Source organism: Canis aureus, chromosome 9, assembly GCF_053574225.1.
Source record: "Canis aureus isolate CA01 chromosome 9, VMU_Caureus_v.1.0, whole genome shotgun sequence".
Taxonomy (NCBI): Eukaryota; Metazoa; Chordata; class Mammalia; order Carnivora; family Canidae; genus Canis; species Canis aureus.
The window spans coordinates 32,062,622-32,078,033 of record NC_135619.1 but is presented as its reverse complement, the minus strand read 5'-3'; the positions used below and the strand labels follow the sequence as shown (position 1 = coordinate 32,078,033).

At 38.2% G+C, this 15,412-nt stretch overlaps 1 protein-coding gene and 1 pseudogene across 7 annotated transcripts in view; both read left to right on the top strand.

The window, feature by feature from the left end:
* The window catches only part of TXNDC16 (thioredoxin domain containing 16), a 123,464-nt gene that overhangs the window by 49,460 nt on the left and 58,592 nt on the right, over positions 1-15,412 (top strand). For all 7 annotated transcript variants that reach the window (XM_077909299.1, XM_077909300.1, XM_077909302.1 and 4 more), the window contains 3 exons: positions 5,249-5,370; positions 9,866-9,956; positions 13,269-13,419. In XM_077909299.1, coding sequence (XP_077765425.1) covers positions 5,249-5,370; positions 9,866-9,956; positions 13,269-13,419 — 364 coding nt within the window. The remainder of the gene's footprint in view (positions 1-5,248; positions 5,371-9,865; positions 9,957-13,268; positions 13,420-15,412) is intronic.
* Positions 889-3,323, top strand: LOC144321298 (leucine-rich repeat transmembrane neuronal protein 1-like; annotated as a pseudogene).

Below are 15,412 nucleotides of genomic sequence, written 5' to 3'. Positions count from 1 at the left end.
TTCTTTTCTTTTCTTTTCTTTTCTTTTTTAAAGGCAGAACAGTCTGCTGCTCCAAAAGCAGGGTCAAATAGACTTTTCAGGTTTGTTCGTTCGTTCTTTCTTTTCCTTTCTTTTCTTTTCTTTTCTTTTCTTTCTTTCTTTCTTTCTTTCTTTCTTTCTTTCTTTCTTTCTTTCTTGGATACCCATTCAGGTCTGGGCAATATTATAATGATGGTGATAGGAAGATCTCAGGAAAAGCATGCCAAGGAAAAGAAAAGCCTTTCTAGGGCAGGAAGAGCTCCCAGGTCAGAGCAGCCCCAGGCTCTTTCACCCCATCATTAAACAAGAAAATGCCAAGACAGACTTTTCCTTTTACCCATTTCTGTCAGTAATTTTCCTCTTTGTGACTGAAGGAGCACAGGCCTGAGAATGGATCCTAGGGATCCTTAGATGTCCCCATATTCTAGAAATTAACATAAAAAATGTATTAAAGTTAGGAAGCCACTGGGAACAATCATGGAGATCATTAGATTATGAATGTCATTAGTTTTGGTTATTATTACCTCATGGATAATGACTACTTAATGAGCTTTGGGACATTAGGCAGGGTAACCTCTCTGAGCCCCATGACCTTATCTCTAAAATGGAGTTAATGATAGTACTGATCTCAGATGGTTGCTATGAAAATTAAGCAAGACTGAGTGCCTTTCTGAGTGTTTTTAGTTATAAGCCTCAAAATCTGGGTCTGACTGGCTTAAGCAGAAAAGGATTTGGAGTGGATATAGGAAATCTCAGGCTCGATAGAATGGCTAGAGAACTGGACTCAGAATTAATACAGTTCTAAATTATAGTCAAAAGCATAACACATAGCCAGTCTGGGGTGACTGTTGCATTACTGCTGAGGGTCAGATGCCACAGCTTGCATCACCTGTTCTGGGGCTGTTATTGACACTGCTGTCATTCCTGCTTTTAAAGCTGACTATTGCTCTACCGCTTCTTGAAATAATTCTGTACTGTCCCTTATTCTTACATCACTGGCTCCTGATCCAGAATGTCAGGCAAGTGATTCTGGGTCATATGGCCATGCCTTGCAGCAGGGAGCCTAGAAGAGCAAGTTTATATTTTAGCTTTTATGAGGGGACTTAGGCTCTGCTCACTGTGAAGACATAGAAAACTGGAAATCTCCAAAGCAAAAGAGAAGAGTTCAGAGCTGGGCAGTCCCCAAACTGATAAAATTACCACTACCATGGAGTGCTTAGTACTATGCCTGACATGTGGGAGGTACCCCCAAAATGTTAGCTTTTGTTAATTTATATTTGCCAGTTTTATTGAGAAACAAGTTTAGGGAGATTTCTATTCCCAGAAATGATTTTTGAAGCAAATAGATTAGAGCTGCTAGAGCAATAAAGGTAAATGGGCAAATGTAATTTTCAAGCCTCGAATTTACATGGTAGTCTAATTTGAGTTCACTGGATGGCATCTCTGTCTGGATTGAAATATTTCAAGGGAAATTCTAGACAAGGTAGCCAAAATGTATAAGCAGCAACAATCCAGATTGCCACCAAGATTCCCTTGCCATTCATTAGTTGCCTCCATTTTTACCTGGTTTCCCATTTTTGCGTGGTCAGTAATAAACATAGTTTAGAAAAGTTCTGACATTAGTGTTGGAAGACCGGATTTGAATCTCAGCTCTACCTGTGACTACCACTATGATCTGGACACGTCATTTAATTCCTCAGACTGTTTCGTGTGTGTATAATAAAGAATATTTAGATTGGATACAGTCAGCTCAAAAGTCTGGTGTGAAAAAAAAAAAAGTGTGGTGTGCACTGAGCCACACCTGGAGCACAAAGACTTGGTCAAGGTGAACTTTGCCCTCTTCTGTACCTCATCTCCCTGCACTCCCTCTACCTAAAGAGGCACAAGGTGGCCATTGTGGTTAGCTATTGGACTGGGTTTGAAACCTGGAGAAAATGGATCTGTTGGACACTAAGATCAAGTACATGGAGCCCCATGTGTTCGAGACCATGCTGCACCTTCAGTTTCTGCAGCTGGACTCCAACTGCCTCACCTACATCGAGCCCTGGATCCTCAACTCTTGGCAATCATTGATGAGCATCATCCTGGCCAGGAACCTGTGGGACTATGGGCACAATGTGTGCAGGCTGGCTCATGGCTCAGCAGCTTCCAGGGGTGCTACAATAGCCACGTGCAGTGTGCCAACCAGGAGTATGTGCAGGATGAGGATGTCCTAGCTGCTGTGTATACCTTTCCCCTATGTGAGGATGGGGCCGAGTCCACCAGCGTTTATCCACTCTCAGCTGTGACAACCGCAGTGACCTGGGGCTTCTCGCCAATCTGGCCATCATGGTTACTGACAGCAGGGAGAGGCAACTTGATGGCACCCATCAACTGGCTACTGTGACTTTACTTTCCCCAGCAGTGAGCATGCTGAGAACACTGCAGATCCACAGGTGGGTCATAGGCACCATGGCCCACATCTTCTCCTTCCTCATCATAGTCTTGGTGTATTCTCTCCTGGAAGTGTTTCCCAGCCAGCCTCAGGCAGCTCAGACAGTACTTTGTCATGCAGCGCAGGAAGCAAAAGCAGAAATGGATCATGCATCAGATGGCTGCCTTGTTTGCCCTGGAATACTATGTTGGTTACAAACTGAGCCACATTGAAGGGAGCTCTGGTGGTCATCAATGAGTATGGATCCAGTACCTGCCTCCAGCAGCCAGCAAGGAGATGTGAAGTGTGATTGTCCCAGTTAATCTCAACCCGAGCAATACCAAATATGTGGGATAGCTGAGGCAACCAGTCAACACCAGGCTGGGGTCTCCTGGTCTGTGCTCTGATACACTCCTTGACTGAAACTATAAGGGGGATATCACCCAGAGACTTGACCTTTTAGCTTGTGTCTTAAAAACAAAAATGAAATAAAACCTAACAAAAACCCTGCCCCACAACTTTCAGGACAGTCTATCTTAAATTTTTTGAGAACTCTTTCCTTCCTCTGAAATTTGTCCATATTAAGGAATCTGAGAGTGTAAAAAGATACTAATAATTGATTTTTTTTGTAAACAAAAATGTTTAAAATAGCATTTACGGTTTTCATAAAAAATATTTAAATAATAACACTGAAGATTTAAATGAAAACATGTGAAAATATCTAGCAAATAGTGGGTACTGCTCAGTAAGTATTGCTTTTAAAAACAAAACAAGAGCCCTGGGAATTACAGAAGATTAAGTTTTACATTTCTTTTAAAAAACTTAAAGAAATCTATAATGTATAGGTAACTATGTAAACCAGTGTAATTTAAGGCACCTATTTCGGGGTACCCATGAAGTCATTATAGTGTATTAATAATGCTAAGACATTTGCCTTTTTCATTTTCATTCTCTTATGAATTTAGTTTCTAGAGGCTATATGATATGTTGTGTGATGTTACAACAGATTGAATGAAGAAGCAAATATGAGAATCCAGCTGTTTTCTGTATATTCCAAGTATTAAAGAGATTTGCAAAAGTATAAAACAATGCCACTCTTATGACTGTTTTGGAAAATTTAGTTATTTTTAAATAGAGTATTAATACGCAGTGGTGTTTATTATTATTTTTAAAAGAATTAACAAATATTTCTAAATTATACTTTTAATTTCTATTTTGGTAACTATAATTACATAAACAAAAGCTCTTCGAGGAGCTCAGTGATTTTTAAAAGTACAAAAGGATTCTGAGATTAAAAAGTTTGAGAACTGTTGTGTTCTCAGAAAATGCCATATTTTCCATAAGAGAAAACTATAGTTGATGAGTTTATTGGAGATAGTTTGATTATTTAAGTACATGGACTTGAAACAGGTTTTAAAAATCCTTAAAAGAAAAAAAAAATAAAAAAAAAATAAAAAAAAAATAAAAATCCTTAAAAGTTAAGCCTAACAAAAATATAGATATGCATGTGTGCACACACACACACACACACACACACGTGCATGCATGCATGTAGGGATTAAGTGGAATGAGTTGTTAGGGATAGATTATGTAGAAGTAGAAAATTTAAAAAGTAAATTCTTTTAGATGAAGAAATATGAATAATTTATCTACACATTGAAAAGATGTTTTGGAAGATTTATGGTTAAATGAAAGGTCACTGAATTAGGAATGAAGAGACCTGTTTTATGTTCTGTTCCTGGCTCCTAATTCTGTAAATGTATTTTTGAGTGAGTAAGCTCTTCTGTTTTGGATTTGCATTTCTTCAAATGACTAGGAATAAATAATACCCACCCTGCTTTTTCTTTAATTCATTCAACAAATATTTATTGATTATTTATAGTATACTAGGCTCTATTCTAAATTATTATGGATTTAGTGATAAAATACGCAAGGCCTCTCTCAGGAAGGTAACAGTTTAATAAGAGATGCAGAGATAAACAAGTAAATAAATATATAAGCAATTATAAATTGTGATAAGTGCTACAAAGGATCAAATAGTGTGAAATAAAAGAGAAAAATGGTACAGACCTAATTACATAGGACTGAGAGGTTAGGTTTCTCTGAGGCAGCAATGTTTAAACTGAGACCAGATACATGAGAAGTAGCAAAGAGAATAGTTTTCAGCAAAGAGAACTGTGTGTGCAAAGGCCTGAGGTGTGCCTAAAGTATGGTGAAATGAACATAACACAAAATGGAGTTGGAGAAGTAGGTTATGCAGAGCCTTATATGCCATAGAAAGAAGCCTTCAGTTTAGATGTGTAAATGGCTCAAATGTGCTCCAGGCTGAGAGTGTGTCAGGGATTACTGGGCCAGAGTAGGATGTTAGTGAATACAACTTAAATACATTAAGATGCTTGTGGAGAAGGAGCATCATTTCTCATGACTGTTCCTGTTTGATATTCTCAGGGACAGACCAATAATTGAGAGAGTGATTTTTAATTCAGTATTAAAATACTTAGGTTCTAACTACTGATAATTTGTTCAAAAAAGTTTATTTTTTTGGGATCCCTGGGTGGCTCAGTGGTTTAGCGCCTGCCTTCGGCCTGGAGTGTGATCCTGGAGTCCCGGGATCGAGACCCGCTTCGGGCTCCCTGCATGGAGCCTGCTTCTCCCTCTGCCTGTGTCTCTGCCTCTCTCTCTCTGTGTTTCTCATGAATAAATAAATAAAATCTTAAAAAAAAGTTTTTTTTTATTAGGATCTTTAACTTACTGAAAACACATATTAAATAACTATGTATCAGATTCTTTTACCAATTACATCTCTGTTTATTTCAGTGCTCTTCTTTTTAATGAAGTAAAATATATTACCACCCTGGAAGACCTGCAGAACATAGAAAATGCTCTGAAAGGAAAAGCCAACATTGCATTCGCCTACGTAAGAGCCATTGGAACACCAGGTATTTAACTTTTCTCTTAATCTTTGTTGTGCCTCTGCACTTGTCTCAGTATGTTGCAGGACTTAAAATAGCATCCATACCAATATGTTTTTTTTCTTTAAGCAAGCAGCATAGTATACTGATTGAACAAAAACCCTGGAGCCCAGACTGCCTAGGTTAGACACCCTGCCTCTATGACTTACAATATGACCTTATACAACTTATGGAACTTTAGTTTCCTAATCAGTAAGATTGGTGAAAATAACTATGCCTACCTCTTAGTGTTACCGTGAGGACCAAATGAATTCAAATAATTAAAATAGTTCCCGACATATAGGAGTGTCCTGTGTCAGTTACTATTTTTATTTCCTTATGGTCCTCATGGTACCATAGTAAGGTAGTTGGATATTACTAGTCTGCATTTGATGGTGGAGATACAGATTAGAGTTATAAATTTGTGTGATAAAGCTGTGAGACCAGAAGAGATGACAAAGGAAGTGATGTTAGATGGCAAAGAGAAGACTGAACTGTTCAGATCCATCAACATTTACAGGTTACTGAAGTTAGATAGAACCAAAAAAGAGACAGAAGGAATGGACTGTGTGGTAGGGATGTCCTGCAAGTCAAATGAAGATAGGGTTTTAAGGAAGAGTTAGGAACAGTTGTGTCAAATGATGCTGAAAGGTTAATGAAGATAATAGCTGCCACTTGGCCTCATTATACTTAGCACTATGGAATTTGTTGTTGACCTTGACAAGCACAGTTTCTGTAGAGTGGTGGGGTAAATGCCTGATAGGGGTACAAGAGAATAGAGAGCAACTAGAGACTGTAAATACGGAGATTCATTAGAGAAAGTTTTGCTATTAAGGGAAGGAGAAAATGGGGCAGTGGCTGGAAGAGTATGTGGGTCAAGTGAAGAATTTCTTTCTTTCTTTTTTTTTTAAAGATTTTATTTATTCATGAAAGACACACAGAATGAGAGGCAGAGACATAGTCAGAGGGAGAAGCAGGTTCCTCCTGCGGAGTCCAGTGCAGGACTTGATCCCAGGACCACGGGGTCATGACCTGAGCCAAAGGCAGACGCTCAACCACTAAGCTATCCAGGTGCCTCAAGTGAAGAATTTCTTAAGAAGCATATTTATATGTTGACAAGAAAGATCCAGTAGAAAGCGGAAACTACAGCATGGAGGAAAAAGCGGGGAGAATTGCTGGAACAATGTAGATAAGAGGGGATGGAATCTAGTGAATGAGGGAAGGTGTGGTTCTTTGCTGGGAACACAGAAAATTCATCTATGGTAAAAGGAGGGAAGACAAAGAATATGGACATCAGTTTTGCTAAGTGGGTAGATAAATATGCTTGTGGGAGTTTTTTTGGTTTTGCTTTTTTAATTGGCTATGTTTTCTCAGTGAAATAAAAATAAAATCAGCTTGAGGAAAGAAGAGATGAAACAGTTGTTTTAGGAGGCCTGAAAATAAAGAATGGTTGCGGCGTCTGGGTGGCTCAGTCCAGTTAAGCATCTGACCATTGATTTCAGCTCAGGTTTATGATCCCAGTGTGCTGAGATCGAGCCCCGTGTAGGGCTCTGCAATCAGTGGGGTGTCTGCTTAAGATTCTTTCTCCCCGGGGGATCCCTGGGTGGCGCAGCGGTTTGGCGCCTGCCTTTGGCCCAGGGCGCGATCCTGGAGACCCGGGATCGAATCCCACATCGGGCTCCCGGTGCATGGAGCCTGCTTCTCCCTCTGCCTATGTCTCTGCCTCTCTCTCTCTCTCTGTGACTATAATAAATAAATAAAAATTAAAAAAAAAAAAAATTAAAAAAAAAAAAAGATTCTTTCTCCCCTTCTGCCCCTCCCCCCACTTGTGTTCTCTAAAATAAGTAAATAAAATCTTAAAAGAGAATGGTTGCCAGGCAACAATAATAGTTGATATCAGTAATCTAAAGTGAAATCATGAGGCATCTGTGTGAGCCAGTATGTTAAGTGTCAGACCCTAGATTTTGGCTCAGATCATGATCTCAGGGTTGTAGGATCGTGCTTGGCATAGGTGCGGAGTCTTCTTGAGATCCTCTCCCTCTGCTCCTTCCTCTGTTCACATGTGCACTCTCTCTATCTCTCTCAAATAAATAAATAAAAAATAAAGTGAGATCATTAGTGTGGTGATGCTAACAGGTTTTTGTTTTTGTTATTTTTTTTTCCCTCCAGCCACATTTACTTTTATGAGTGTAAGTACAGAATAAGCAGAATATCTGATTTAACATGGATTGTGTTTTAGCCAGACAGGCAGGGAAGACTAACTATGGAATGTAAGCTGGGTTAAGACGGAGGAGAAAATTTGAAGGAATGAAGGACTGTGAAAATGATAGGACCATAGTTCCTGGAGGATTATGTGCTAGACAGAGTGACCTGGAGATGGAGGGGTGTGTGTGTTTATGGAAGGAGGGGGTTGGGGGGATGCTAGACATTGAGATTTTGGAGGGGTTTGCAAGTGATTGGTAATGACAAGGCTTGGTGTGGGACCACAGCAGCGATTGTTTAAAGTAGACTTGAAGAGAGATCACTGGAGTCTCTAGAGAGGACCAAAGACTGAGAGGCTAGGATTTGCAAGTATCACCTATGGAGATAATAAAATCATGAAGGATTATGAGGTAGCAGTATTGGAGAGAATGACAGTGTGACAAAAGCTAAATTTCTTTGTGGAATGAGAAGGATTGTTTTTGGCTGAGGTGGTTGATAACCCTAAGTCAGAATGGTAAGTGGGATACTGTGATGAAACTCTTGTGGTAGAAGATCCAGTCAGGGAGGGGAAGGTGACTGTCTCCAAATGGCAGTGAGGAGAAAAGGGAAAATAAAATGGAAAGGAAGAAATACTTCAAGTAAATACTTTGAGAAAATTTCCCAGAACTGAAGAAGTTGAGCTTCCAAATTAAGAGGGCTTACTGAATCCCAGCATAATGGGGGAACTTAGAGCCACATCAAAGCATCTCAGTTTGCAATTTCAGCATAGTGGGAACAAACACTGTTCTAAAATCTTACAGAAAGAGTATACAGTTAAAGGATCAAGAATCAAAATCACATTGGACTTCTCAGTTGCAGTCCTAGAAAATGAAGAAAATGGAACAATGCTTTCAAGATTCTCAGAGGGAAATGACTTGAACATAGAATTCAATATGCAGACAACTATAGTTAGTTACAATAGAAAATAAAGACACTTTCAGAAGTATAGGATTGCAGAACATGTGTATTTCATATATCCTCTCATAAGAAGGTGCTAGAAAATTGGAGCAAATCAGTCAAGAAGATGTGGATGGCAACAGGCCAAAGGACCCAACACAAGAGAAAAGAGAGTAAGAGAGTCCCTAGGATGATGATGATGATGTGGGTAGCGAGTTCCCAGGATAAAAGTTGTTTAGCGGGTCATGTTGCAGTCATCCATACTGCAGCAAGTCCATAGGCTCTGCAGGAAGGTTTCCAAGAAGGGGGAGCTAATAATGTGCCTGATCTGTTTGAAGTATGGAGAGCGTTAGCCAGTAGTGGAAGAATTTAGAAATAAATTAGAAATAAGTTTAAGTAATTAAAAAGTTATAACTGGTGAAAAAAAAAGAAAGTTGCTCAAAAAAGGATAAATGCTCATTTTGTACTGTATGGCTCACTTGTAAATAGTATTTACTGAGTTATAACAATCTCAATGCAGGTAATTGTAATAAAAATCAACTATTGGGATTATTGAGGGGATAGAAGTGTGTATGTTTGTGAGATGAGGTTTTGGGAAAGAGCTAAATTCTCATCTGCCATAGTGGGGCATCAATAGATATATTAATAACACCTTTAAAAATCTGGAAATAGAGGCACCTGGGTGGCTCAGTCAGTTAAGCATCTGCCTTCAGCTCAGGTCATGATCCCAGGCGGGGAGCCTGCTTCTCCCTCTGCCCTTCCCTACTGCTTGTTTTCTCTTTCTCTCTCTAATAAATAAAATCTTAAAAAAAAAAATCAGGAAAAAAGAGTGTAAGAATGTCAATGGATAATATCAAAGGAAGGCAAATACCAAAAGAAACAGTAAAAGAATTGAAAGCAGCTGTCCCTTGGGAATTGGAAATGGGGGAGAAATTGTTGTTTTTCTTAATATGTTTTGTAGAATTTTTTTAAAGCTATGTATAAGACTAAATTTGATTAAAAGAAAACCAAGCCACAAACAATAAGGCACATACATATATAAAATGTAGTAAAAAAATTGGAAGGTGGATGCATAATTTCACCCCTGCTATGAGGAGGAAACCCTCACAGATTTATTATATGTTATATCCTCAAGTATAACTCATTTCTATTTCCTCTTAGCTCTTCTCTTTCTTTGAATGGTATAGACTTTTCATAATTTCTTTAACTGCCTGCATTCCCCAGATGGGATCCCTACAAGGAATTTTTCTTTATAATAGAGGCTGAAAGGATGTAGGGCAATATTCAAAAGAGAGTCACACACATTATCTCCATGTGTCTCCCAACTCTCTTATCTCTTCTTCAGAGCACAGAGCAGTCATGGAAGCTGCTTTTGTGTATGGGACCACATACCAGTTTGTCCTAACCACGGAAACTGCCCTTTTGGAAAGTATTGGGTATGTACAAGAGGCATATATGTCAATGATTCTAAGTTTGCTTCTGTCACATGACTTCTTCAACATCTCCATCAGACTCTCACATCATGGAGTTACCTGAGAGGAATTGTAAGCAGATGTGAATATATCAATGAAACTGGAAATCCCCTTTGTTATTGTCTGCCATTCTACAGTCTGAAAATGAATTTACACGTACAGAGGTGATGTTAGGCTAAAGTGAACAAAAACAATATGGAGAAGCCACAGTATGTGATCCCATGAGTGGCCCAAGTGTATTTTAGGAATAGATCTCTCATAGTGATCCGTTAGGGGATAAAATAACAGCTTTCATAACTAGACTACAGAAGTTCTTTCTGAGAGTTCTGTAGGTTACTTTGTTGGAATAATCTTAAATATATCAAAGTACAGAGAAGGATGTTTTAAATGTTTATTTTTCTTGTCTAGTTTCTAGCTTACAATTTTAGGTAGAGGGCTTCTTTTGATTTTTTTTGCCTGGGAAGCCTAGGATTAAAGTTTTTCTTTCCTTTAGCATTTATAAAGGCAGGGAATACCATTTTATTTTAAAGACTTTGCCTCAAAATGCTCTTCAGGAAAATTAATACAAAGCAACACAAAATGGTGATTGTGACCTTTTTATACCATGCAAGAATGTTTAATGAGCCCTCCTGCTACCCTCTTGGAAAACAATGACTATTTGATATACCACACACAATTAATTAAATCTCAGACCTTTTACAACTCTGTATATTTAGAAGTTGGTGCATAAAAAACTGATAAAGTGAAATGATTTTTTGGGAGGAGTGGGTAGGCAGAGAATAAAGTTGCAAAGAGAAGTTATGTTTTTACTGCTCTATATAACAGCCAGCATTCCTTTTTTCATTAGACTCTTCTGATTGAAGTGTTATTCTGCTGATTACCTCATTAATGAATTAGATAAAACTTTGATGCATGATTACTGTTTGTATAAAAATTAATATTTTTAACAGTTTGAGACTTATGCTGACAATACCACAAAGCTTTGCCATAAGTCACTTGAGTCTCAAGATGCAATTAGCAGTGGTTTAGCCAGCTACTTTGCTACTCCCAGTGTTGACTGCCAGTTCCCCATCCCAGAATGGTGGAAGCCTTGTTATTCTCATCTCATGGGGATTCTTTTTTTTTTTTTTTGTTTCCCCCTGTTTTTAAAATGAGAATTTTTAAATGTCCAGTTACTCTCCTTTTTGATGTACCTTTGAGTATTTGATACATTGGAGATGTTTCAGTACTCATTTATATATGGATGGCAAGATAGTGAGGAGTCATACCTAGACTGGATATGACAGGGAGGGAGTGTGGATTTAGAGTACAGTAGTCCTATGGCATGACTTCTGGATGAAGTAGTTGGCTATAACTTTGGGTTCACTCCTAAAGGAGAAGAGGTGAATGTATTTTTTCATTTGTTCATTCTTTTATTCAATAAATATTTATTGAATGCCCTGTATGTACTAGACACTATTCCAATTGCTGGAGCTGTAGCACTAGATAAGTCTAGTATACTAATAATTACATCATGTTGGGCCTGAATTTGTTTGAAGTTCTATGTTGGTTAAGGACAGTGAATATGATAAGTAGTAGTATAAGAGGTGGCATGCCATGAGGACACCAGTGCTTTCTGTTACATCTCCCTTCTAAAGAATCTGTGTTTAGACCAGGATGTTACCCCCTCACCCCATATATATTACCGTCAGTTAGATCAGAGGTGGCCACCTGATGTAGGGTCAACCGGCCCATTGGCTTACCTGAGCAGATGAATTCCCCTCTCTCAGGAACTTGGAATTGGTCATGGAAAAATAGGATTATATAGTGTTTTGTCTCTCTTGCTCATAGGAATGTTTTGGCCATGTAGAAGTAAAGCAGAGAATCATCTTAATAAAAAGAGTTAGGAGCTGAAAAGTATTAACAACAATGAAGGTCCCTTGAACTCTTGTGTTCAGATATATGCATTTATTCTCTGATTCAGTTACTTGAATTTTTCTCATGTTCTGTGATATGTACTTCCACACTTCAGTAAGCACCCCTCTCACCTTTTTGGTTTCTTTTACCTATACCAATGATCTCTGATTAAATAGCTTTCCAAAATTACTTTATTATTTCAGAGTTTATGGTATGAGGTTCAACCTCAGCTGAGTTCTCTTGCTTTCAATAAATGTGACTATTTAGGACTCTCTTTAAAAAGTTACATACTTTGATTAGGTCTTGGCTATATAGTTCTTTGTCTGAAGTACCCATTTGTTTTATCTTCTTGGAGAAGTCATTCTCTCCTTTACGGTTTTTAATCTCTGTGCTCTTCCCTTCCCTTTCCTTTTTCCTCTCTGACTTGAGGCGGAATGAAATATTTGTTTCTCCTAGTACTTTTCATTTTATAGCACTTACAAACTACATTAAAAAAGAAAAAAAACAACAACTAAACTCCTCTCGCTTAGTCTAAGCCCCTTGAGGATTTGAATCATCTGATTCATCTAAGTCTTTTATATTTGGTACAGGGCCTAACACGAGTAGGCTTTAAGTAATCTTTGATTGTTTCTTTAGTCATTAAATCTAATAGAAATTAGTTTGTAATTAAATTTGAACTCAGCGAACCTTAGATCTCAGTTTGAGCGTGTATCAAGAATTAAAATAACATTTTAAAAATAAAAATTTGCAGTGTTTTGCCAAGCCCTGCTAATGCCATATGGAGATTTTTAAATTGCTATTTTAATTTTGGCAAACCTTACTCACCCACTATAAGTTTACCTTTGAATTCTCATATTGAAGGGATGCCAGAACTCAAATTATAAGGCATATTTGCTGAGTTTTGTAATATTTCAGATACAAACTCACAAACTCCCACAAACTGTCACATGGTTTCTATCTTAAGGCATATTTTGGCTGAAGTTTATTCAAAACAGATTTGAGTTTAAATTAAACCTAGAAAATTTGTGTTACAAGGCTTTATTTAGCATAGCTCTAGAAAAGCAACTATATTCGAAGATAATCTCCTTGTCCTCAAGGTGACAGTCTTTTATTTAAAAAACAATTTATGTGGACCTGTTACCTAATTTAGAAGCTACCACATCAAAAAGTTTAGGAAAAAAATTGCTTATACAACTGTAAAACTATTTGTATCTTTTTTGCTTAAGTCCATTTTCTTTTGTTTTATTGCTTTAGATTTTTACTGAAACTAATTCAAAAGCATGAGATTTAAAGATTTTTGGCACTATGTCTTTCTGGATGGTAGAAAGATAACACATTGAATTTCTTCAAGTGAATTTCTCCCTAATTTTTAATTTGTAGCAATGAGGATATAGAAAATGCACATCTCTACTTTTTTCATTGTAAACAAGTCTTGGATTTGACTCTGCAATGTAGAAGAACACTGATGGAACAGCCACTGACTACATTGAATATTCATCAATTTATTAAGACAATGGAAGCACCTCTGCTGGTATGTGTTTAATTCAAGAACATTCCTTGAATTAGTTTGATCTCCCATTTCAGCATAGAGCCCTGAGAGAGAGCTGAGAGAGAGAGACAGAGAGAGAGAGAGAGAGAGAGATGTGCTCACTGTTCAGTTCACCACTCTCAGTACTCTCCAGTCATTTCTTTTTTCCCCAGTACCAAAATATTATTAAGAATTCTCAGGATTTTTGGGCATCTGGGTGGCTCAGTCAGTTAAGCGTCTGACTCTAATGCCCATCACCCAGTTACCCCATCCCTCCACCCACCTCCCCTTCAGCAGCCCTTGGTTTGTTTCTCAGTTAAGAGTCAGTCTCTCATGGTTTGTCTCCCTCTATGATCTCAGGGTTGTGAGATTGAGTCCTGGGTCAGGCTCATGCTGAGGGTAGAGCCTGCTTGGGATTCTCTCTCCCTTTTCCTCTGCCTCACCCCCTCATCCTGCACTGCCTCACTCAAGTGCTGTCTCTCTTTCTCTAAAAAAACAAAACCAAAAACCAACCAAACAAAAAACCCACAAAGAATTATCAGGATTTTGTCTACTCACCAGTACTGCTTTTACCATGAGGGGCAGCAGTAGAACTCATCCCAAGCTTTACTAAAAATCTTCAGTTCCTTTTTTGGCTGCTGCTTTCTGGCTTGAAGTTGTGTCCCTTTCCTAAAGTTTCTGCTCATTAACTTTGTTTGGCTTTGTTTTAAAACTATTGTTTGTTTTTAAGATAATGAGGAGGGCAATATTTCTGATATTATTTCATTGTGTATATTTATTAGGAATTATGTAATACTAGTTTTAAAGTTAAAAATTTTGAAGACGGGCAGCCCGGGTGGCTCAGCAGTTTGGCGCCGCCTTCAGCCCAGGGTGTGATCCTGGAGACCCGGGATCGAGTCCCACATCAGGCTTCCCTGTATGGAGCCTGCTTCTCCCTCTGCCTGTGTTTGTGCCTCTCTCTCTCTCTGTCTCTCATGAATAAATCTTAAAAAATAAGCAAAAAAAAACCTTTGAAGACTTCATAATGACTTGATATTCAATTAACTGTGGCTTCCTTGGAAAGTAGTGTATACTGTATACCATTTATATTGTAACTATGCCAATGGCAGCCCCTGAAACATACGTTTTTAAAATTTATTTATTTATTTATTTATTTATTTATTTATTTATTTTTAAATATTTTATTTTATTTATTCAGGAGAGAGAACACACAGAGAGGCAGAGTATGTCATTAATTTCAGGTGTAGTTGTCAGTAATTCAATTAGTTGCATGTAACAGCCAGTGCTCATCACATCACATGCCCCCTTAATGCCCATCACCCAGTTACCCCATCCCTCCACCGACCTCCCCTTCAGCAGCTCTCGGTTTGTTTCTCAGTTAAGAGTCAGTCTCTCATGGTTTGTCTCCCTCTCTGATTTATTCTCATTCAGTTTTCCCCATATAGTTCTCTGCACTATTTCTTATATTCCACATGTGAGTGAGACCATATGATAATTCTCTTTCTCTGATTGACTTTATTTCACTTAGCATAATACATACATTTTAGAAACAAGGTGAATGGTACTCCTAGAACTGTACAATGTAGGGTGACCGTGCTCTAAGCCACTGTTCACCCAAAAGGAATATTAATTTAGCAGTCCAAATTCCTTCTACATTGGAATTTGTTTCAACACTGTCATAAAATGCTGCATCAGCAAATTATTAACTAAGCGTCTTATTTTCTTTAGACAACTGGAGAACTGACATGTAGAATTCAGGTAGAGAGGTTCCAGAATCCTGGCTAGACACATGGGTATAGGGTGGAGCCAAGAAAGATCTGAAAGGCAGAACTGAAGATCAGTTCCAGATTTGAAAGCCAGGCTGAAAATCTAAACCTTGGTGTCAGCCTAGAAAGGCCTGGCAGTCCAAAAACACAGGTTAATGGATTTATCCACATCAGAATAGAGTAAATGAATGCAAAGAACAGAAAAGGGAGGTAAGCCTTGATGAAAAGTT